Source organism: Bos taurus, chromosome 25 (assembly GCF_002263795.3).
Source record: "Bos taurus isolate L1 Dominette 01449 registration number 42190680 breed Hereford chromosome 25, ARS-UCD2.0, whole genome shotgun sequence".
In the NCBI taxonomy this organism is placed as follows: domain Eukaryota; kingdom Metazoa; phylum Chordata; class Mammalia; order Artiodactyla; family Bovidae; genus Bos; species Bos taurus.
In genome coordinates this window covers 710,800-735,706 of record NC_037352.1, presented here as the reverse complement: position 1 = coordinate 735,706, position 24,907 = coordinate 710,800, and the positions used below count along the sequence as shown (strand labels likewise).

General features: G+C 55.1%; 1 protein-coding gene across 2 annotated transcripts in view; it reads left to right on the top strand.

The window, feature by feature from the left end:
* LMF1 (lipase maturation factor 1) overlaps window positions 1–10,305 on the top strand; it is a 51,638-nt gene extending 41,333 nt beyond the window's left edge. For both annotated transcript variants that reach the window (NM_001075190.2, XM_059881186.1), the window contains 5 exons: window positions 7,991–8,174; window positions 8,620–8,773; window positions 8,920–9,103; window positions 9,661–9,773; window positions 10,087–10,305. In NM_001075190.2, the coding sequence (NP_001068658.1) occupies window positions 7,991–8,174; window positions 8,620–8,773; window positions 8,920–9,103; window positions 9,661–9,773; window positions 10,087–10,261 (810 nt within the window). In that variant the 3' untranslated portion in view covers window positions 10,262–10,305. The remainder of the gene's footprint in view (window positions 1–7,990; window positions 8,175–8,619; window positions 8,774–8,919; window positions 9,104–9,660; window positions 9,774–10,086) is intronic.
* Window positions 10,306–24,907: the final 14,602 nt, after the last annotated feature.

The window sequence follows — 24,907 nt, the reverse complement described above, 5'->3', positions numbered from 1 at the left end:
AGCCTGGGACCACTGGAACCCTCTCAGGGCTGTAAACGTGGCAGGGGCCCTCCGGGCATCCCTCAGGCTTCACTGACTAGTTTCTGTCCAGAAATCTGGGCCCAGCTCTGGCAAGCGGTAAGGAAAAGCAAATGGCCATGTCACAAAAAAATAATTGAAGGAAGTTTGGGTTACTGGTGCAGGTAGACGGGTTTAGCTACTTGAAAATAGGATTTGGGAAGGTATTTATGTTGACATTTGACCCAGAAGCCTCAAAATGCCTTTGTTTGTTCCCAGTGCACGTGATGTCTCATGGCATTTTAGGATGAGGACCCTCTAACTGGACTGGCCTGGCTGAGTGTGTCCTGGGCCAGGGTGCTGGCACCTCCACCGTGGGGGCCATGCAGACTTGGGGGGCTCAGGGGTAGGTGGCTCCCAGGCCACATGGCTGGTTCTCCACCCAGCTCTGGGTCTGCTGCCCGGGTGGACAGTGGTAGACGGTGTGGCACACGGACACTGGGCAGAGAGGAGCCAGAGCTGGACCCTGAAAGATCAGGCCAACTTGTGGCCCTGGACGTCACTCTCAAAGGCCAGCCATGCACTCGCCTTCCGTCCTCCAAGGCCCTGGGAGCCTCGGTCCAGGTATGTCCCAGCGTCATATTCCCCCATCCACATGGTGCCCAGGACAGGCCCAGGCTGCGGCTCTTCTCTGAGGCTTGCTCTGTTGCCCTCCTGGGGCCAGGCCTCAGCTCTCCAGAGCAGAGAGGATGAATGGCCCCCGGCTCTGCAAGCCCGCCTCCCAGGAACACGGCCCTCTGCAGGCATGGCACTGGGTGCTGTGGGTTTGCATGTTGCTCTGTCTCCACACCCGCAACCCCGAGGGTCCCTGGCTCTGTTTGTTTCCGTTTGTTCCCCAGGAGAGGGCTGAGGATGTGAGCACTCGCACCTCCTCCCACGCTCAGTTTGCACAGCTGTTCCGGAAGGTTCTGCGAGTTCTCCAGAGACAGCCTGTTGTCTACATGGGGAGGCGCACCACCTCGACCTCGGACCCCCATGCTCTGCCAAGGAGAGACCCTGCAGGGCCAGTGGTCAGCTTTTGCTGTGGGCCCAGCAGGACCTCCTATCCCCACGTGAACCAGGCCCGTGGCTCCTGGTCCACGCAAAGTCACATCCCAGACTCCCGTCCCTACCTCCCACCACGTCCGGCTTTTTCTAAACTCCATGACATCAGCCACAGCCCAAGGAACATCGCTGTGGGGACATCACTACAGCTTTGGGCACAGAGAGCTGCCCCCACCAGCCTGAGTGACCTCTCCACAGCTGGGGTAACAGTGCAACTGCCCGGGGCTTCTGGCCACAGAATATCACCCACGAGCACCCACCCCTCCTTGAGGGGCAACTCCTGGGCCCAAGGTCACACCTCACAGTTCATCTTCCCACTGGCCCCTGGCACGGGGTCATGGCCAGTGTGTGCTGGACAGGGGTGCCACAACAGCCTCCTGAGTCCTTGGGGCTCCCGCTGCCGTGTTAGAAACAGGCCTCCATCCCCAAACGCTCTGGTGAACCTCATTCTCTGGGTCAGACCCCCTAGCTGGGCACACAGTGAAGTGACAGGGAGGGGTGTCTCTGGGCCCAGGGGACCCACTGAGGCAGGACTGGGGTGGGAAAGCTAGGCATTGCTCAGAGGTCGTTAGGGCCACACACAGACTTAGGCTGCCGAGTCCTCATGCAGCCGGAACTTGCCAGGCCAGGGCGTTCTTGGTTGTGGCCTGTGGACCAGCACCTGGGGCCCTGCCTCGCCCCCCCAACAAGAGCCCCTCCTGCCACATCCAGACGGTCACAGCCACTCAGGTGGCCGTGCCAATGAGGGAGTGTCATCTCCTGGGCTCCAAAGCTGGGGAGCCTGAGCCAGTGGCCGGAGGACCACGCCCAGGGCAGGCTAGCCAGACGCCGGCTGTCGTGGGGGCAGCTTGTGGCCCTGGCCCTCCTACAGCTGTCAGAAGAAAGGACCACCCTGGCGCTGGCCCCATACCGTAACTCCTACAGCTGAGTCTGCAGCCGGGACACCGAGGTCACTGGGCAGAAGGCTGAGGCCAACCAGCAAAGCCTCCTCAGGACACAGAACTCAAAGACCGAGCCAGCAAGGCCAAGGCACCGAGTGGACGCGCTGCCCCAGACCTCGGAAGGCTGCATGGCCCCAGGCCTGTGGCCCCCACAGCTCTGGCTAGGAGTGCCAGGGCTCACACTGGTGGGGCCATTCAAAGATGGAGAAGCCCCCCTCAGAAAACACAGGGTCTGAGCTGACTCCAGGGGTCCCAGCCCCACCTGTGCTGAGCCACTCGACCCCTCCCTGTGGTGCTTCCTTGGCCCCCAACGGCTGCAGTCAGACCAGCCATGTTTGCCATGAGCGGCTGGGAGAGACTATGGCCCCCAGGGGTGGCCTGGTGTCTGTCTCTCCAGGAGGGCTTGGGTTACAGCCAGTGAGACGATGGGGTCCCAGACCAAAGCTGGGGGGCATGTGCAGCGTCATCGCTGTGGGAGCCACGCCAGCTGAAGCCTTGCGCCCATGCTGAGCCGTGGCCCTCATGGGTCCAGAGGCACCCAGGGCCCCTCCGATGGCTCTCATCCCGAATGGGAAATAACTGGCTTGGAACAGAAATGAGGGGAAGAAAGGCCCCCAGGGAACCCTGCTGGGCATGTGGGGTCTTCTCGTCACAACCACAAGTTCGCAGTCACTGTTAAAGCTTTGCAGCCGTCACTCCAGCAGCTGCGACCACGCTGCGCAACTGCCTCATTTAAGCAGCCCACAGGCTGCCGTGTCCGGCCCCTGCCTGCCGGCGTGCGCGTCCTGCTCGCCCACTTTCCCTTTGTGTCCCGTAGTTTTCTAACATTTCTTAGCAGAGGCTGCTGGCAAGTGACTTCCCTTCAGCCCTCTGGGGTCTCTGCTGGGGAGTCTGGGGGCCCTGAGCCCCACCCCTCTGGCCATGACTCCTCCCCTCTGGCAGCCTCTGTGATTTTTCTTTTTCAGTTTTTCAGCATGTTGATTCAGTGTGCCTTGGGTGTGGCTTTCTTCGAGTTTATCCTGTTTTGAGATTTCCTAGGCTTCCGTGATCTGTATGTAGTTCTCATCACTGAGAAGTCTCTTCATGTTCCTCTGCACCCCTCCCCTCCCGGGGTTTAGGTCACTAGTCTGCCAGGCTGCTTGGCTGTGGTCCTGGCTCAGATTCACCAACTCCTTCTTCTACAGTGTCAGTTTTGTCAAAAGCCTATCCAGTGAATTGTTTTATATGTTACTTTTTAAACTCTCGAGTTACCGCCCAGTTCTTTGGCATTTTCATATTTCTCTTACTTAGGACTGTCTTAAGCCCCTTAATCTTTGACAGTAGCTGTTTTCACATTCTTAGCCACCGGCTTCAGCCCGTTCTGGCTTCTGACTCTGCCCCGGGCAGGTTTTTTCTCTGCCTGTGCCTTCAGGCTACTCAGCACTTCCAGGCTGTTACCTTTCAGTCACTGCTGGACGCCAGTGTTGCGGATTCTCTCCTGACAGCCGCTGATTCCCTTACAAATCGCTTTGTGAGCCTCCTGGACACACAATGTCTCTCCACATGAGTTCCCAGGACTCAGGGGTCTTCCAGACCCGAGTAAGGTCAGTGAGGACACGCCCTGGGTGGGTCAAGCACTTACCCCGGCCTCACAGAGGAGGCCCCATCCTCCGAGCTCCGTGGCCAAGGGAACCGAGGCGGGACTGCAGCTCTCGGTTCCTGAGCCCCCTGCCGTGTGCCCACGTGGCGAGCCAGCCCCTCCAGCTCCCGGCATCTCAGATGCTTCGTTTTTCCAAATGCAGTCATTTGTGTGGCCTCTGAGCATAAAGCAGACAGCCCTGAGGTGCAGCCCTGCTCTTGGGGTGGAGGCGGCGGTGGTGGGGTCTTGGCAAACTTGGCTCAGCAGGGCAGAGGAAGTGTGCGGGGAACAGGGGCGATGCCAGTGTCCCTGGGCCTTGCTCTCGATCCTCGTCCGTGGTAGGGGTGGCGGGTCCTGACACTGCCAGGCGTCATGCTCAGCTCAGCTCTCAGGAGGGACCCTGCGTCCTGATCACCCTTCTTCACGTTCCTGCTGCTGCCCACCTCCCTCTCATTCCTGGAGCTGAGTGGAGACCACTGAAGGGCTCCAAGCTCAGTTGGCAGGTGTCCTGCCTCCCTGGGCTGCCTTCCTCACTTTTCTTTCCTTTCTTCTAATTTTTTAACATTTTTCAGGCTAAAGGCTTACACTGTTTTACTTTTGACTCATCCTCGGAAATGGGAAATGGCCAGAACACGTGTGGGCTGAGGTCTCGCTCCAGTACACTGTCAGGCACCCTCATCCCAGGCCTCCTCAGGCCCGAGAGCACCGCCCGCTCTGGTCCGGGAGTTGGTCTAGGAGCTGTTGGCTCTGCTGCATCATCTCCCTCAAAGGGCCTCGTGCGCCTGCGCCACATCACAGACAGCCCCCACTCGGTCTCCCAGATCACGATTCTCCCTGAGCATCATTCCTTCTGCTGCTCGCCTGTCTGGGTTTCAGCGTTGCATGTGTACATGCGAGGGTGCAGAGGAGCAGATAATGCTCACTCCTCGGGGTCCTTCAGGCTAGCAGCATCCTGCCTCGGTTTCTCTGGACGCCTCTGGGGTCTCGGGAGCCCATGTGGCCGCAAGGCGAGGCTATGGCTCAGTGAGGGTGCAGGCTGCACCAGCCACACCTGGGAGGTCCGCCCTTGGGCCACCTGGGGTGAACGTGGGCGGGTGGCTCCAGGAAACCCCTAGCTGCCCTGCTCCGCAGCGTGACGGGGGCAGTTTGAGTGTGGCTGGAGTGGTGGGACTGGTGGCTTCTCCCAGAGCCCTGCGGCTCTGAGCACACGCCGCCTATCCACTGCCCGCGGGGCCCGAGCAGTCACTAGGCCCGAGGGCAGTGTGACAATGGATGGGGCCGGCTGCTCCCCGCACCTTCTCAAGGGCTGTGGAACACGGGCAGGGCCCCCAGGGCCAGACCCAGAGGTGTCTTCGCGACGGAGGCTGCAGTGCGCCAGGGGTTTCTCCCCAGCTCTGGCGGCCGTCTCAGCCAAGAACTGGGCAGTAAGCAGAGGGCTTGCCACCCACGTGGCCCCACAGCTGCACCGGATGGCAGCCCCGGGCCCCGCGTGTCCCCACCTCCGTCTCCAGTGCCAGTGGCCATGCTGCACAGCTGAACCACGGAGAGAGCGGCCATCCGGCTGAGCAGCCCACCCGCAAGCACAGTGCGCTGGCGGGGCTGTCAGGAGGGGTGAAGGGACAGCCCCCCAAGCCCGTGCTGACACAGAGGAACCAGTGGAGCATCTAAGGACTTGATGGTCTGGAGACAAGGTCTGCCCAGGGGGAGCTGGGCCCGGGCCGCACGACCCCTGCTGCCCCCGTGGTGGTGGAGGGCCTGCTGGCACCCCAGCCCAGACCCTCAGGATCCTGCGGTCTCAGCAAACCCCAGGGCAAAGCCCCGTCAGCCCCGAGCAGCCCTGCCAGCTCAAGACCAGAGGCCCAGGGACCTCAAGGGGCTGGGCGTGGCTGCAGGAGAGACCACCAGACTAGGGCAGGCGCAAGTGGGGCCACTTTGGGCACCAGGGTTTGTTAACATCCTAGACAGTGAAACATAGAAATTATTTTTAGGCTCTGAACCAGGAAAACTAGCTTTCCAGAGTAATGCAGGGAGAGACCTCCCTGGTGGGCCAGTGGTTCGGATTCCGCACTTCCACTGCAGCGGGCACGGGTTCGATCCCTAGTTGGGGCAGTAGGATTCCCCCTCTGTGCAGCACAGCCAAAAAATCCCAAAGTAATCCAGGGAGAGCTGTGACTCCACATCTCACATGACACTCTGTGAAACCCCATATGGTCCATGAAACTGACTGGTCAAAAACCCAGCTCCTCGCTAGACCTGGGTCAGGCTGGTGTCTGTGACCACATGTTCTCCCTGGTCACCAGGATGGAGACGCAGCTTTAACGATAAATCAAGGAGTGGGTATCAGCTGAGCCTCACCTGGCCGCACAGCTCCGGCCTGGGCCTGTGGTCTCACCTCCTCCCTCAACACCCCACTCAACCCTGACCCATGAAGCAGAGGAGCCCATGGGCGGCAGATACGCACGCAAACGACCTGGGTGGGCACTTGGCCACTCTGCTACTTGGGGGCTGTTGGCTGGTCCGGGTCTGACTGCTCTGCAGAAATGTGACCATCTGGTTGGACAGCTGAACTTGATGAAGTCCTCCTTACTCTTCTCATCACCATGGCGACTGCGCTGTGGTCACTGCGGGTCTGCTGTCACTGAGGGTCTCTTGTCACTGAGGGTCTGTTTACTTGCTGGTGCTACTGATCCCCATTTCCTTCTACCTTGCTGACCTGCAGCTCCTGGTGTCGTTTCCCCTTTTCTGAGGTGGTGTTTGAGGCAGTCTCCCTGTAGACACCGCCGCATGGACCGCCCACACCTGGGACCCCCGTTGTTCCAGAGCCCCTGCTTCCTTGCAGGTCTGAGCCCCACCACCCCCAGGGGCAGAGCCTGGACCAAAGCAGAGCCAGTGTGACCTCACACCTTCCCCAAAAAGCTAATTTGAAATAGATCCGAGACCTAAACATAATAGCCAGACCTGGAAAATTTTTAGATCTTTGTATCTCTGAATGAAGAAGATTTCTTAGATGGGACGCAAAAAGCAAAATTGTAAAGTTTTTTAAAAGTGTAACTTGGACTTCCTGAAAGTGGAAAATGTCACCTCTTTGAAAACCAAATAATGAAAGTCTCTGCCAGGACCTGCACTCAGCGAGGCCCTGGGGTGTCCGGGTGCTCCCCTCACCCTCCCTGGCCTCCAGCCAGCCCCCTGCTGAGTCACCTGGAGCCTCCTCCCCTGTGTCTGTCACTCCTGTAGGGACCCAGAAGCTCTGTGTGCAGTTGGCCTGGGGCCCTGGGGCCCTGTGCTCAGAGGTGCCTTCCGGGCACACGGGCGGGCATGACCCTGCAGCCTCTTCTGCCTTGAGTGAAGACCACCCCACTCCCGGCCACACCCTTGACAGCCAGGCCTGCATCAAGTAGAATGTGCCACTTTGAGTCTCTAGAACAGCTGACAGACATGCGGTCACCAGAAGGGACCCTGTGGAGCTTCTGGCTGGGAGGCACCCCCGGACGCAGGCGGCAGCACTCGAGGACGGGCCGGGGAGCGGCGCCCCTTCCGTCCCGCACGCGGGGGGCCTTAGTTCTCACAAGCTGTCTGCTCAGGGCCAAGCCCCGGGGACTGAGGACGTGTGGGCTTCTTGGACCCTGGTCATCCAGGCTCACAGGGACACTCGCCGGATCCAGCTGGGCCCATGGAGGCTTCTCAAGACGGGCAGTGACCAGACTCTCGGGCAGCCACCCGGCAGATAGCACTGGGAGGTTCACGAAGACAGGTCCAGCTAAGGCGCATCCAGGTGCAGGCCTGCCCCGCAGGCTGCCTGTCCCGGGGAAGACTCGGGCCCAGGGCCGGCCTCGTGCCTGGTCACTCCGTGGTGGAAGCCGGGCTGGCACAGGCGCAGGCACCAGCGCATTCCCCAGTCCTGGTCCAGGGGAGCAGCAGGAGCCCCATCCAGACCCCGTCCCAGGGAGGGACGCGCTGCAGGGCCCCGGGGCTGGCTGTCGAAGCCACGCTGGGCCTGCTGCTCACTGGTCACAGTGACAGCTGCCACAGACACAGATTTGTCCTTTCCCGGCTGTGAAGCTGAGAACCCCAGCAGCCTCCACACGGGGGCAAAGGCCAGACTCAGGGTCAGCAGGAGGGGTCTCACCAGAGGCGCAGGGCAGAGCCCACCTCTGAGGTCGTTTGGGACATGGGCATCCCTGGGCCAGTCTGAGGGAGGCAGGGCAAGCGGCCTGGGTGGGGTAGGGGGCTGGGCACCTGGGATCAGCACAGGCTTCGGGAAGGGCGCGACCTGGGCCCGTGCGTCACCACAGCTCGTGAGGAGCAGTGGCTGGAGCCTGTCTCCCCGCAGGTGGTCCTCATCATCAGCGGGAACCTGAGCTTCCTGAACTGGCTGACCATCGTGCCCAGCCTCGCCTGCTTCGATGATGCCACCCTGGGCGGCCTGTTTCCCTCAGGGCCTGGCCGCCTCAAGGACCAAGTCCTGAAGATTCAGGAGGAGGAGACCCGAGGGGCCAGGGCCCCGCGGACACGCGGTGGGTGACACTGGAAGGCGGGCGTGGCTGGGGAGCCCAGGTGGTCTCCGTGTCTGGTGCCAATCAACCCCTGAGGCTATGGCACCCAGCCCCATGCCCACCCCAGTGGCCTGGGAGATAGAGCAGTGTCTCCACGCCTGGGCAGGGTCACTCGCCTGCGTGGTATGGACGGTGTGTCCTGGTCCCCGGCACAGTGACCTCAGGTGCTCCAGCCCAGGTCTTGGGACAGCTTGGGGGCTGGAGGAGGGCTGAGAGGAGCGGCTGTGTTTCCTCATCAGCCTAGAAGGTATCCTAGGCTTAGGGAGGAGGGGCTGCACGTGGTGGGAGCCCTTCCCAGACTCCCCAAGGGACCAGCTGTACCTCTTTTGGTCTCCGTGGGCCCAAGGGGCCGCAGAGAGGCCAGGCCTGGGGGCCACAGCCCACCCATTGTGCCCCCTCCCAGCAGGCAGCGTGGCACGGGGCACGGTCAACCTGGCGCTGGGCATTCTGGTAGCCTGGCTCAGCATCCCCGTGGTCCTCAACTTGCTGAGCCCCCGGCAGGTCATGAACAGCTCCTTCAACCCCCTCCGGATCGTCAACACGTACGGAGCCTTTGGCAGGTACCTCAGGGCCACTGAGACCCCGGGGGAGACGCGCACATGCGGCCAGCCCCCGCCTGCATCCCCAGCCTTACCGTGGCCTGCTCGGGTCGGGGGTCAGGGTGGGGAGGCTCAGCCCTGACTCAGCCCCTCCCCGTCCCTGCCAGCATCACCAGGGAGCGCACGGAGGTCATCCTGCAGGGCACAGCCAGCGCCAACGCCAGTGCGCCTGACTCCGCCTGGGAGGACTACGAATTCAAGTGCAAGCCTGGGGACCCGCGGCGGCGCCCCTGCCTCATCTCGCCGTACCACCACCGCCTGGACTGGCTCATGTGGTTCGCGGCTTTCCAGGTGAGGCCCTCGGCGGGGAGGCCCCGCAGACACAGGATGAGGTAAGGGAGTCTGTGCTGGGGCTCTGTGGGTGCCCAGGGCCGGGCCTCCCTGTCGGCTTCTCAGAGTGCTTCCCCCAGAGCAGACAAGGCAGGCATGGCCAGCGGCGGGGCAGCCAGCATCCGCGGAACCTTCGCTCAGACCCGAGCAAACCGGCAGGACTGTGACCCCCGCCCAGGACGACAGCCTCTGGGAGGCTCAGTCACGTGTCTGGGACCCCTGGTCCTGCCAATGACAAAGCCAGGCCTGGCCCCACTCCACCCAGGTCTCCGAGGACAGGACAGTGGGGAGGCGCCCAGGAGAGCAAGCAGGCGGCGAGAACAGGAAGGACCAACAGCCCGGGGTCCTGGCCCCAGGAAAGCCCACCCAGGAGAGCTGACTGCCAAGCGTGCTGCGCCAGGGCCCCCAGGCCGGCAGCCTGAAGGCTGGCAGCCGTCAGGAGGGAGGGGCGGGGCACACACACGTGGGGGCTCTCAGCTGTGTGCACCCCGAGTGTCCCGTCCTCTCCTCACCCCCAGACCTACGAGCACAACGAGTGGATCATCCACCTGGCGGGCAAGCTCCTGGCCAACGACGCGCAGGCCCTGTCCCTGCTGGCCCGCAACCCCTTTGAGGGCCGGGACCCCCCCAGGTGAGATGCCCCTGCCAGACAGGCCCCGCTGCAGCCTCGGCTGCCCCTCAGGGCTTCTCCCCTAAATGCAGAGCTCTGCCCTGGGGACCGGCCTGGCCCAGAACCAGGCCTGGACACAGCAGTCCCGAGGCCCCACATACCCACTGAGGACCGCGGGCTCAGTCCGCAGGCCCTGAAGCTTGTCCCTTCTGCTCCCAAGCCCCGCTGCCCACCATCACGGGCTGGGCCTCTGGCTGCTCCTGGCCGGGCACAGCCCAGCTCTGTGCCCAGGGCCGTCCAGGGGTAGAGGTTGCCCGCTGCCCTCGCCTTGCAGGTGGGTCCGAGGAGAGCACTACAGATACAAGTTCAGCCGCCCCGGGGGCAGGCACGCGGCCGAGGGCAAGTGGTGGATCCGCAGGCGGCTCGGCCCCTACTTCCCCCCGCTCAGCCGCCAGGACCTGAGGGGCTACTTCACGTCCCGGCAGTGGCCGTACCCGGAGCCCGAGTAGAGGCGGCCAGGGCTCGTGGCAGGAAATAAAGCAGGAAGACAGCGGCTGGTTGCTCTGAGTGGGGGTCTCCGTCCACAAGGACGTGTGGGAAGCAGGGCTGGAGAGAGAGGAGGGGCTGCTGGCCCGGATGGGGTCCACGCTTCCTCGTCTGCCTGGGCCCCACGTCGCTGCTCACCAGGGGGTCCTGAGGCCCCCTCCCTGGCTGCGCTCCCAGTCAGCAGGCCCCGGGCACTGGCGTCCCAGTGCTGCCCGCATAGCCTCTGCCCCCAGCCGTGCCTGCAGCACCCACTCTGGGTCCTTGGCACCAGTGGGCTGGTCCTCGGCCCAGCGTGTTGTGTGCCAGTGTGGCCAGGAGAAAACCCTGCCCCTCCTTTCTGCTCCCGAGTGGGTCCCCACTGCATGCAGGAGGTGCCTGTGTGGGAGAAGCTGGGGCTCCCCTCAGAGCCCACACACCCCTGCACCCACTCTCCCCTGCAGTGACCGATGCCCAAGGGTGTAGACAGGGCCTCTGTCCTCCTTGGGTGGGCTACCCCCACCAACCCTGATCGAGGTCCTCCCCCACCTGTGACCACGTGCCCCATCTCACGCTGGAGCCTCCTGCTCCCTGACCCTGACCCGGCAGGGGGGCACAGCAGAGCGGTCAGCCCCGGCCCGGACGCTGGGGTGCAGGGTCCCCAGGGCAGCTGCTCTGTGGCCTGCTCACTTCAGGTGGAACTGGATTAATGGTTTGTTGCTTGGTGACCCTCCTGGGCTGCAGCCCAGAACCTCCACAACCTGACGTCAGCGGTGAGTGGACACCTGCCCCCCCAGTCATCCACGGCGCCTGCCGCAATGCGGAGGGTCCCCACGAGAACAAGCTGGTCTAGGCCAGGAGGCCAGACTGAGGTGGGCACAAGCGTGAGTCTGTGCAGAGCCCCCCCGCCTGCCTGGGGGCCAGCCGGCCCAGGTGCCAACAGAGAGGCCGTGTTCTGCTCGCAGGCAAACAGGCGCCCTGTGTCTACCACGGGACAGATGGGGCCTCAGACACCGAGCCTGGAGCCAGCACGTCTGCCCACGATGGCTGCATGGAGCTACCGCTGGCCCGCCGTGCCTGGGCCCTTCCCGGGGGGCTGTCCTGGGGACACTGCCAGTGGGTGGGAGCACCAGGGGTGCCCCTGTGGGGCCCAGGACGGGCAGGGGGCCTGAAGAGACACTGTGTCTTGGCTCGGGGTGGCCCCCTGGCCCCAGAACCACAGGTGGCCTCCTTGCCAGGAGCCGTGGTGGGTCCCCGCCCTGCCAGCCCTGCCCACCACACTCTGGGCTCAGCGCCACCCAGGGATCAGGCCGGGGAGCCGTCAGGACTCGGATCCCCGGTGTGGGCTCTTCTCTTGGCTTCAGTCCAGCCATGCTGGTCCCAAGACTCCTGGGACCTCTTAGGACACACACAGACGGTGATCTCAGACCTGCAGGCTGGGCGGAGCCGTGGGTAGAGCCACGGACAGGAGTGCTAGCAGGAAGGTGGCCCAGGAACCCGATGGCGTGCTCTCGCCCCCGGGGACATCCCAGGTGCAATCAGGGTGGGCGCATGGCCCACTAACAAATCAAGGCCCATCAGACCTGCCCGTGCCTCCAGAGGCTCGGGTCCCTGAGGGGTCCCCACTGGTCAGAAGCGGCCCCACCCCGATCTTCAGAGCCTGTCCTGAGGCCCACACCCTCCTGTCGAGGACAGTCAGAGCCCACCCTCCTGCAGAGCCCTCCCATGGCCCACCTCCCTGAGCCTGAACCTGGGGTCTCCACCCGGCACCTTGCCCCTCCCCTGCGTCCTCTCATCCCGCTCGCCCAGCAGCCACGTGGGGCCACAGGGCCTTTGCACTGGGAGCTCGCGGTGCTCACGACACTCAGGGCCACCTCTCCTGCCTTTGCTCGACCCCAGCTGCTCCTGGTCACACACGGGTTGGCGGGGGCTCACGCTGGCCCCCCAGTGCTGGATACACTGTTGACCTGATGCAAGAGAAAGGCCCAGACACGCGTGTCTGCTCCAACCCAAGCTGCCTCTGTCCAGTGTCAGGACAGTCAGCTGTTGGTGGGGAGGTCGGGGGGCAGGGACACGAGGTGGGGGCTTGGTTCACCCCTCCTGGGACAGGCGATTGAGTGCTGGGGGTCCTGGTGGGTAAGGATCCACCCTCCTCAACAAGAAGCTCAGCTGCAGGTTGGGAACTGAATTTCTGTCAGGTACGGGCTGTTGCACAGGGTCCTAGGTTCACCTTCTAAAACCAGGAATCCGCTCAAGGCAGGGGCAGAGGAATTCTCACAACACAGGAAGGGGTGGCCTGCTCGCAAGAGAGGTGAGCAGAGTGTGGCCTGGGCATTGACCCTCTAGGGGACTGGAAATTTAAGGTCAGTTCTTCCCACCCGCTCTCTCGAGCTGCTGCCTTATGGAAACCTCTGCCTGACAGGCTGGCCCTCGATGAGACCCCCACCCCATCTGGGGGCTTCTCCCCTGCAAAGCGCTCTGCCCCTGTGGCTGCCTCAGTCTGAATGGGGTGATGGTTGCAACGCCCAGGCCCAGCCCCACACCTCCCCACAACTCTCCAACTCGAGGGCCCTGCACTCGGCCCTCTTGCTCCAAGACAGGACTTGGGCCTCCGGTCACCAAGCAGCAGCTAAGCTCAGGTGACCCACTGAGTCTGGCTGGGGGCTCAGCTGGGAGCCTGTCTCAGGGAGGACCCACTGCCTCCCTCTTGCTTGAGGACGGAGCAAAAGGCTCAGCACAGGTCCTGTCCCCATGAGCAGGGTGTGTGAGAGCCTGCCTCCATCAAAGGGGCTCTGGGCGTCATCCCTTTGCCAGAAGGTCTTCTGTCTCGGAGATGATAAACGCTGAGGCCACGCCCACCCTCAGTCAGATCCAGCCCTCCTCTGCCCAGGCTTCCGCATCCACGCAGGGGTGGCCCGACGTGCCGCGCTCTTAGGCTGCCGGCTCTGGAGGGACAGGGTCGGCAAACACTGGCCTGTGGCCCCTCAGGGGCAGGACCATCTCCTGAGGCTGTCAGTTTTTAGAATGGCCCATGGAGACGTGGAAGCCTGAGCGGCCCTGAGTTCCCGGCTACCTGTCTCGACTGCCCCGCTCGAGGCCGCCCAGGGGCTGGGGCCTGCTTGCCCCGACTCGCCCCTGTTCTCAGCAGCCGCTCCGGCTTCTCAGGTCAGCTGTCCTGCTCTCTGTCTCACCTGCACGCGTGCTCTTCCTTCCTGCCACCTTTTCCAGGTCTGCCTTCCGTCTTCTCCTCAGGCTGCACACTTACTGTCTTTCTAACTGTTCCCCCGATTTCTAAGCACAGCTGAGGACCCTCACACAGTGGCTGCGCTTGCAGGGCTTCATGAGTTAGACCGTGGTCTCCTCTTAACACAGCAAACGCCAGAGGCAGGGACTGAGGTGCTCACGTGCAGGGACTAGGAGGCAGCCTTTTGCCTGAGTTTTATCAGCCTGTTTGTCACTCCCAGCGCCCCTCGCCCCCACACCGCCAGCACGCTGGGTCAACACCCCTTTCAGAAGTGAACAGACTCTGGTACGAAGGACACTTGAATTCCCAGAAGGCTACTTGTGTCCCTCTGCCGAGAGGTTCCCTTGCTCAGCATCATGACAACCTGTCCCCAAGGTCCACTCCCACCCTATATCCTGTGGCCTGAGGACACCATGGACCTTTGCGCTCAGGGACTCAGTTCCAAAGGTGGAACTCACATTTCAGAAAACTTAACCTTTAAAGTTCCTAAAATAATCAACAGAATTGGCAAAACAGTAGCTTTTACTGACGAAAAGAGAAGATACAAACAACTAAAATCAAAAAAGCTAAGTGGGACATTACTATCTACATCACAGACATAAAAAGGACCACAAGAGAACAGTATGAACAAATGTGCCCAACAAATCAGGTAACCTAGACAACACAAATTCCTAAAGACATAAAACGCTCAAGAAGAAAAAGGAAATTGAAGAGATCTCTTGCACGTAAGATTGAATCAGTAATCAAACTTCCCAGCAGAGAAAAAGACTGAAGCAGATGGCTTTGTTACAGAATTCTCCCAAGAATTCAAAGAAAAGTTAACACAAATCCCTCCCAAACTCTTTCCCAAAAAAATCGGAAAAGGAGGGAACACTTCCTATCTCATCTTATAAGGGCAGTATTACCCTGGTAACAAAGACAGACAAAGACACCAGTATCCTTTATGAACAGAGATAATTCTGTTATCAGAATTATAACAAAAATCCTCAACAAAATACTAGCAAAACAAGTCTATCAGCATATTAAGAGAATTATATGCCATGACTGAGTGGGATTTTCCCCAGAAATGCCAGAGTGGTTCAACGTAAGAAAATCAAACAATGTAATACACCACATTAGCAATGTGGTGGTGGTGGTTTAGTCACCGTGTCGTGTCCGACTCTTGCAACCCCATGGACTGTAGCCTGCCAGGCTCCTCTGTCCATGAGATTCTCCAGGCAAGAATACTGGAGTGGATTGCCATTCCTTCTCTAGTAACAGAATATAGGTGCAGAAAAAAAAAAGTCTTTCAGTTGATGTAAGAAAGTCATTTGCTCTCATGATAAAACCACTCAGAAAACTAGGAAGAGAAGGGCACTTCCACACATAACAAACATTCATGAAAAACCCCACAGCTAATGTCATCCTCAATGGTGAGAGACTGTAAACTTTACCTCTGTGATCAACACTGAGACAAGGATGCCCATTTGCACCACTGCTATTCAGCACTGCACTGGAGATTGAGCCAGAGCAATTAGTCAAGAAAAATAATTAAAAGGCTTTGAAATTGGAAAGGAAGGAGTGAAACTATATTCACAGATGATATAATCATATATAGAAAAGTCCAGTGATCCACAAAAATACTACTGGAGCTAATAAATTAATTCAGCAAAGATTCAGGGTATGAGATCAACATGCAAAAATCAGATGTGTTTCTATACCTGCAATGAACAATCTGAAAAAGAAACGAAGGGAACAATACCACTTACAATAGCATCCAAAAGGATCAAATACCTAAGAATAAATATAACCAAGGAGGTGAATGACTTCTACACTGAAAGGTACAAAAATGAAAAGCATCTATGTCCATGGATTTGATGACTTAATTCTGTTAAGATGACAGTACTAATAAAGTATCTACTAAGCTCATGAATCTCTATCAAAATTCCAATGGCCTGTTTTATAGAAATATAAAGGTCAATCCTCACGTCCACATGGAATTGCAAGGGCCCCAAATAATGAAAACAACTTTGAAAAAGAAGAAAGTTGAAGGGCTCACACTTCCTGATTTTAAAACTTAATACAAAGTAATCAAAACTGGTAATAGCACAAAAATAGACACACAGATCAACAGAATAGAAAGCAGAGCCTAGAGAATCCCTCACATGTTTGGTCAAATGGTCTTTGACAGGGTGCCAAGACCATTCAGGGGAAAGAGGATAGTCTTTTCAAATGATGCTGGGAAAAATGGATCTAAATGCTAAAGAATGAGGTTAGGCCCTCACCTGACACCATATTCAAAAATTAACTCAGGGACTTTCCCTGGTGGCCTAGTGGCTAATAAGATTCTGTGCTCCTAATGTAGGTGGCCCAGGTTCGATCGCTGGCTGGGAAACTAGATTCCACACACTGCAACTAAGAGTTCTCATGCGACAACTAAAGATCGCACGTGCCGCAACTAAAACCCAACGCAGCCAAATATTTCTTTTCTAAGTACCAGTACACACTGCAATGTGGATAAAACTTTCAGTTCAGTTCAATTGCTCACTCATGTGCATTTCTGTGACCCCATGGACTGCAGCACGCCAGGCCTCCCTGTCCATCACCAACTCCCTGAGTTCATTCAAACTCATGTCCATCAAGTCGTTGATGCCATCCAACCATCTCATCCTCTGTCGTCCCATTCTCCTTCTGCCTTCAATCTTTTCCAGCATCAGGGTCTCTTCCAATGAGTCAGTTCTTCACATCAGGTGGCCAAAGTATTGGAGCTTCAGCTTCAGCATCAGTCCTTCCAATGAATATTCAGGACTCATTTCCTTTAGGATAGAGTGGTTTGATCTCCTTGCTGTCCAAGGGACTCTGAAGAGTCTTCTCCAACTCCACAGTTCAAAAGCATCAATTCTTTGGCACTCGGCTTTCTTTATAGTCCAACTCTCACATCCATACATGACTACTGGAAAAAACATAGCTTTGACTAGATGGGCCTTTGTCAGCAAAGTAATGTCTCTGCTTTTTAATATGCTGTCTAGGTTGGTCATAGCTTTTCTATGAAAACATTATGCCCAGTAAAATAAGCCAGACAAAAAGATCACTTGTTATATGATTCCTTTTATAGAAATATCTAGAACAGGTAAATATAAGGATAGAAAGCTGACTAGTGGTTGCCAGAGGAGAGAATGGGTGGGTTGGGGGGGAGGGGGTGGCAACTGCTAATGGTTCAGGGCTTCTTTCTGAGGTAATAAAATACTTTGAAACTAGATAGAGTTGATAACTGCATGAGACTGATATACTAAATATCACTGAATGTTCACTGCAAAATGATTAATCTTAATGTCAATTTCATCTCTATTTTTTAAAATAAAACAAAAAAGAAAACCTTGTAAGTGTCCTGAGACCCTGCCCCAGGGGCTGGGAGACCTCACGCTGCCACGTGTGTGGAGCACATGGCACAAAAGGGTTGGGGGAGGGCAGATTAAGTGCTTCGTCCCTTTACTGCTGTGTGCACAGGGCTGGATTCACTCAGGCTGAAACATGTAGCTGTGGTTGGCGGGTGGGATGGAAGGTGGGTGTCCAGAATCAGCCTGTGACCACACTTGGGCACTGATGGTCTTGGAAAGACAGTCACACACTCGACTACCAATTAGCTGAGGAAAGAAGCAAATGATAAGGGCAGTCATGGTTGCACAATGCTAGGCCAAGGAAAGGTGGGCAAACAGAAGGGCAGTCGTGGCTACGCGATGCTGGTGATTCTTAAACCTGCGTCTGCTGAGGCCACCAACCCCCTCTTCCCAACTCAGATGAGATTCTTAGCAAGGCCTCGGGGTGGAGCACAGCTGGGGTCCTCTGCCCGCTCTCTGCAGGTGTGTGGCCACCTCATCCACTGGAACTGATCTGACGAGTGAGCAGCAGCTGACCCTGCAGCCCCTGGGCTGTGTGCTTCACTGTTCCAGGGGTCACACCTGCCCAGGGGTGTGCATGGTCCACGTGATAACAGCTTTATCATACATCCTGGGACCTCATGGTCTCAGCCCCCACTGCTCTAAACTGCCTTGACATCTTTAGCACGTCCCTCACAACAAGTTGAAGCTTCTTGTTCTAACACAGGCAGACTCGTCTCATCTCACTTCACAGATATTGGTGCTTTTTACAATTGAAACAACCCTGCATCAAGCCTGTTGGCACCATTTTTCAACAGCATTTTGTCACGTCAGGCCTCCATGTCACATTTTAGTAGTAATATTTACTTAAATATTAATTTAATTCTCTTAATAATAACTGTTTGAATATTGCATTTGTTATGGTGCTGTGTGATCAGTGATCTCTGATGTCACTACTGTTAACTGTTTTGAGGCCACAACCTGTACCTTTATAAGACTGTGAACCTAATGGATCAACATTTGTTTCCAACCTGCCATCCTCCCGGCTCTCTTTCTCTCCTTAGGACTCCCTGTTCTCCGAGATACAACAGTACTGAAATTAGGCCAATTACTCAACCACCCTACAATGGCCTCTAAGTGTTCAAGTGAAAGGAAGAGTTGCACATCTCTCACTTAAAAGCACAAGCTAAAGATGACTGGAGCATAAGGAAGGCTGAGTGCTGAAGAATTGACACTTTTGAATTATGGTGCTGAAGAAGACTCTTGAGAGTCCTTTGGATGCAAGGAGATCAAACCAGTAAATCCTAAAGGAAGTCAACCCTGAATATTCATTGGAAGGACTGATGCTGAAGCCAAAGTTTTTTCCAATATTTTGGCCACCTGATGCAAAGAGCCAACTCACTGGGAAAGACTGAGGGCAGGAGGAGAAGGGGACAACAGAGGATGAGATGGTTGGGTGAAATTACCAACTCAGTGGACATGAGTTTGAGCAAACTCAGGGAGATAGTAAAGGACAGGGAAGCTTGGCATGCTGCAGTCCATGGGGTTGCAAAGAGTCGAACATGACTTAGTGACTGAACAACAACAAAGATGATTAAATTTAGTGAGGAAGACATGTCAAAAGTCAAAACAGGCCAAAAGCTAGGCCTCTTGCACCAAATAGCCAAGTTGTGAAGACAAAGAAAAAGTTCTTACAGGAAATTAAAAGTGCTCCTTCGGTGAACACATGAATGATAAGAAAGTCAAACAGCCTTATTGCTGATGTGGAGAAAGTTTTAATCTAGATTGAAAATCTGACCAGCCAGAACATTCCCTTAAAAGAAAGCCCATCCAGAGCAAAGCCCTAACTCTCTTCAATTCTATGAAGGCTGAGAGAAGGGAGGAAGGCACAGAAGGAAAGCCTGAGGCTGGCAGAGGTAGGTTCATGAGGCTGAAGGAAAGAAGCTGCCTCCATGACAAAAAAAGTACAAGGTGAAGCAGCAAGTGCTAATGCAGGAGCTGCAGCAAGTATCCAGAAGACCTAGCTGAGCCAATTAATGAAGGCGGCTACACCAAATAACAGATTTTCAATGCAGACAAGACAGCCTTCTATTGGAAGAAGCCACCTAGGACTCTCAGAGCTGGAGAGCAGTCAGGGCCTGGCCTCAAAGGACAGGCTGACTCTCTTGTCAGAGGCTAGGGCAGCAGCTGGTGAGTTTAAGTTGAAGCCAGTGCTCACTGACCATCTGAAAATCCTAGAGCCCTTAAGAATTATGTGAAATCTACCCTCCTGCACTCCATAAATGGAGCCCCAAAATCTGGACGGCAACATATCTGTTTACAACATGGTTTACTGAGTATTATAAACCCACTGTTGACACCTACTGCTCAGGGAAAAAAATTCCAGTTCCTTTCAAAATATTAATATTACTGCTCACTGACAATGCACCTGGTCCCCCAAGAGCTCTGATGGAGATGAACAATGAGATTAATGTTATTTTTATGCCTGCTAACACAACATACATTTTGCAGCCCAAGGATCAAAGATAAGTCATCAAGAAACACATGTCCTAAGGCAGTGATTCCTTGGATGGACCTGGGCAAAGTCACTGAAAACCTTCTGAAAAGGAGTCACCATCCTAGATGCCATTAAGAACTTTTGTGACTCAGGACTCATCGACACTAAAAGGAGTTTGGAAGAAGCTGACTCCAACCCCCATGGATGACTTTGAGGGGTTCAAGACTTTAGTGGAGGAAGTAACTGCTGATGTGACAGAAACAGCAAGAGAACTAGAAGTGGAGCCTAAAGTTGTCACTGAGTTGCTTCAATCTCATGACAGAATTTTTAATGAATGAGGAGTTGCTTCTCATGGATGAGCAAAGAAAGTGGCTTCTTGAGACGGAATCAGCTCCAGTGAAGATGCTGTGAATATTATTGAAATGGAAACAAAAACTTTAAAATATTACATGAACTTAGTTGATAAAGCAGCAGCAGGGTTTGGGAGGACTGCCTCCAATTTTTAAAGAAGTTCACCTATGGGGTGGCAAAGAGTCCCACACGACTGAGCAACTGAACAGCAGCTATGGGTGCACCGCTATCAGTGCGCCTGCCTACTGCAGAGGACTCACTCGCAAAGGAAGAGTCAGTCCACATGCCAAACATCAGCATCTGCTTTTAAGAAACTGTCACAGCCACCAGCCTTCAGCAACCGCCACCCTGCTCAGTCAGCAGACATCAACACCAAGGCAACTCACTGAAGGCTCAGATGACGATTCGCGTTTTTAAACGGAAGGCGGGTATGCGCACTGCTCTTTAAACAAAAGGCTATTGCACACTTAATAGACAACAGCACAGTGTAAAGGTAACTTTTGTATGCGCTGGAAAACAAAGAAAGTCATACGACTTGCGTTATTGCGCTAAAGCTTCCTGCAGTTTGCTGGAACCAAACCGTGAGATGTCTAAGTTGTCTGTAGTTTACATGCAAATAGTGAATGGTGTTATTTCTTTTTTACCCACCTGAAGCTCTTTGTTTTCTTTTTTATTCGTTTATTTTGGCTGCACAGTGTGTGGGATTTTAGTTCAGCCCTGAACTAAAATCAGTACTGTGGTGATGGAGAAGACTCTTGAGAATCACTTGGACTGCAAGGAGGTCAAATCAGTCAATCCTAAAGGAAATTAGCCCTGAATATTCATTGGAAGGACTGATGCTGAAGCTCCAGTACTTTGGCCACCTGATGCAAAGAGCCAACTCATTAGAAAAGACCCTGATGCCGGGAAAGATTGAAGGCGGGAAGAAAGGGGACAACAGAGGACTCAATGGTTGGCTGGCATCACCAACTCAACAGAACAAGCTTTGAACAAGCTCTGGGAGATGGTGAAGGACAGGGAAGCCTGGCATGCTGCAGTCCATGGGGTCACAAAAAGTCAGACACGACTGATCGACTGAACAACAACAACAGACCAGGGATCAAACTCAGGCTCTTGGTGGTGACAGCACAAAGTCCTAACCACTGGACTGCCAGGCAATTCCCTCTTTCTTGTCTTCTTGTGCTAGCTTCCAGGTTGAGGCCTACTATCTCTCTTATGATATCTTTTTTCTAACCTAAAAGTTGTCCCTTTAAAATCTCACTACAAAAAAAATAAATTAATTAAATAAAATAAAATCTCACTACAGTGAGTTGGTCTACTGCAAAAACCCTTTGGCTCAAACCATGTAAAAATGCTGGAGGAAAAAAAATCAAATTTTGTATCTGAACTCACACACACAAAATATAATTCAGTACAAGAGGACGTGAAAGACAGAACAGTGCACCCCAGGCTGCAGGGAAGAGGCGCCCAGTCCTGATGACATGGGGACTCCCAACAAAGACCTCTGCATAAAACAAAAACCCTTTCAGGACCAAACATTAGAGAACAAAGTCACTGAAACCCACTCTGATTCCTTGAAAATACCAGTAAAAGGAGACTTCCCTGGTGATCCAGTGGTTAAGAATCCACCTGCCAGTGTAGGGAACACAGGTTTGATCCCTGGTCCTGGAATATTCCACATGCCATGGAACAACTAAGCCCTCGTGCAACAGCTACGGAGCCCATGTGCCCTAAAGCCTGGGTTCTGCAATGAGAAGCCACTGCAACGAGAAGCCCACACACCACAATCAAAGAGGACCCCCGCACTGCAACCAGAGAAGGTCCACACAATCAGAGAGGACCCCCACTGCAACTAGAGAAGGTCCACGCAGAGAGGACCCCCCACTGCAACCAGAGAAGGTCCACGCAATCAGAGAGGACCCCCCACTGCAACTAGAGAAAGTCCACGCAGAGAGGACCCCCCACTGCAACTAGAGAAGGTCCATGCAATCAGAGAGGACCCCCCACTGCAACTAGAGAAGGTCCACACAACCAGAGTCCCCCCCACTGCAACCAGAGAAGGTCCACGCAATCAGAGAGGACCCCCACTGCAACTAGAGAAAGTCCACGCAGAGAGGACCCCCCACTGCAACTAGAGAAGGTCCATGCAATCAGAGAGGACCCCCCACTGCAACTAGAGAAGGTCCACACAACCAGAGTCCCCCCCACTGCAACCAGAGAAGGTCCACGCAATCAGAGAGGACCCCCCACTGCAACTAGAGAAGGTCCACACAACCAGAGTCCCCCCCACTGCAACCAGAGAAGGTCCACGCAATCAGAGAGGACCCCCACTGCAACTAGAGAAAGTCCACGCAGAGAGGACCCCCCACTGCAACTAGAGAAGGTCCACACACAGCAACAAAGACCAGCGCAGTCAAAAATAATAAACATTTTTGAAAAGAAATGAGTATCTTTGCTTTTTAAAAAGTTTAAAAATGTATCGGTAAAAGGGATAAACTTCTAGCCACAATGAACGAGCCAAAAAGGAGACAAAACACAAATTACAACATCTAGAACAAAAGGGAGGACATCACTACAGATCCTATAGACACTGAAAGGATAACTAAGAGAATATTGTGAATTTTATTCCAATAGACTTTACATGCCAGTTGAAGTGAAAAAGAATTCCATGAAAGTACACATTACTAAAACTGACTCACAAAGAAAGAGAAAACCCTAACAGTTCCATAACAATTTTAAAAATTGAATTCTTAATTTAAAATCTTCTCACAAAACTTCAGACCAAGATGGCCTGATTAGTATATTCTATCCAACATTTAATGAAAAGAATATCATCCTACACAAACTTTCATAAAATAGAGGAAGAGGAAACACACACTACTGGTCAGAATATAAAAATGCGCAACCACATGAAAAACAGTTTGGCATTTCGAAAAAACATTAAACATGTACTCCCATATGACCCAGCCATTCCTCTCCTAGGTATGAAAACACAGAGACCTGTAAGCAGGTCCGTAGCAGACTTACTCATAATAACTACAGAGCTGGAAGCAGCCCAGGAGTCCATCAGTAGGCAAGTGGATGAACCCATAGTGCTGTAAACACACAACAAATAATTCTTAGCAATAAACAGATCAAATTATTGCTACAAACTTGAACCTCGAAAACATGCTGAGCTAATACACACAGGAATACACAGAGGAATACACAGTGCATAATTCCGTGTATACAGGGCTGTCAGTTCCGTCGCTCAGTCACGTCCGACTCTCTGTGACCCCATGGACTGCAGCACGTCGGGCTTCCCTGTCCATCACCAACTCACAAAGCTTCCTCAAACTCACGTCCATCAAGTCGGTGATGCCATCCAACCATCTCGTCCTCTGTCATCCCCTTATACGAGGCTGTAGGGAGGGGGAAATTCTCAACTACAGGGACAGAGAACAGATCAGGGGTTAACCCCAGGGGGCGGGCTGGGGAGGGGCTGACTGGGAAGTGAAACAAGGAGTATTTAGAAGAGCTGGAAATGTTCTGTCTTAATTGCAGGGCAGGTACTTCAGGGTTTCTCAGAAACCGTTAAGCTATACACTTAACATAGGTGTATTTTGTTTTATGTAAATTATGACTGACTCTGTGGATAAAGCCCTAATTTGTAGTATTTTTTAATTTCCATGATTAAGTACTCTCACCAGATCACTCAGCACAGAGTTTGGAAGCAGTGAGCATGGTCAGTCTCGTGTGGCGGTCAAGCCAGCTCCAGCATGCCACCACTTATTCCTCAGTCAAGTAAGAAACCCTGAAACATCACTACAGCAGGCTAAAATAAAGAAGACTTTCAGTGCCAGGTGTTGGTGAAGCCAGAGAGCAGTAGAAGCATTGGTCCCCATTGGAGATTGGTGACATCTACTAAGGCGGACGCTGTACACACCAGGACCCAGTGGTGCCATGTCTGAAGCATCACAACAGAAGTGTAAACAGACGTCCCGTGCACTACAGGCGTGCACAAGAGGTCACAGCAGCACTGATGGATCACTAAGGACCCAGACACCTCTCGGGAGTGGAGAAATACACACGGGCCTGCACCCACACGAATGGACAACTGACTGCACTCGAATTCTGCCACATGATTTCACATACGACTCGACCCCATGGGTACGCAGGCCAATACAGATAACACTGGGGGGCACCTCCTGGGGCAGTTACACCCATATTCTGTTTGTGAACATTTTCTGAGCTCACGTTTTGTGAACTTCCGTATGTGTTCCAATCCACAATTAAAATGTTTTCTACGGAAAAATCTGTTTTCGTCATAGTGTCAGACCTTTTAGGCTGCATTTATTGTAAGAGTCTGGAGCTGGGTGTTTGTCTTTTCTCAGACCGTGTGTGCCCACTTGACTCTGGGTAGGGGCCCCAAGCACCTCTCTTGTGTTCTGACCGACACATTTTTCCTTTGTTGCTTGCCCGTTGTCGAAGGGCTTTGTTCCCTGAGTTTGTAAACCTGGGACTCAAAAGCCCCAGACAGCCAGCCCTTCCTCCCTCTCCCCCAGGCCCTGAGGACCAGAGCAGGTTCACAAAGCTTCCTTCATCTACCTGCAGGGACACCTCACTTTGGGGTGAAAGTCAGGCAAGCGGTGACACAGAGCCGGCAGAACCAGACAATGCCTCTCACCTGCCTCTCCTCCTGCGTGGGGCCACGATTCCGTTTGTCCTGGAAGGGTCGTCCGCGTGGCAGTCCCGGCTGGCGCTGGCTCGGAGGGGCTGCACCTGGGGCGAGGGCCTCGGTGCCAGCCAGCAGCTGCGCTCCCGCCAGGCATGCATTTGCATCTCAATACGTTGGGCTGGAGCTGGAGGAGCCAGCTGTCGGGGCCTTGGGAGAAACGCGCCTTGTTCCTTTAAGGGGTGGGCTCAAGGCTCTTCATCAAGTGGCCTCCATCTCCCTGCAGTCTTCACACTCACACAATTCTTCTAGACGAAAAAATATGAAGCGCCATTAGCGAGTTATCAGGGGCCAACTGTGTCCCCATCAAAGCCCCTCAGTCCATTGAGGCCGCGTGCAGCTGCAGGGGCTGGCGCCCAGCAAGCAGCCGGCCGGGCCGTCCCTCCGTCCCGTCTGTCCATCTCCACCGGGCACCGCGGCCCCGGAGGCCTTTTACCATCACATCCAGTGGAGTGGACGGCACGTTCAGAG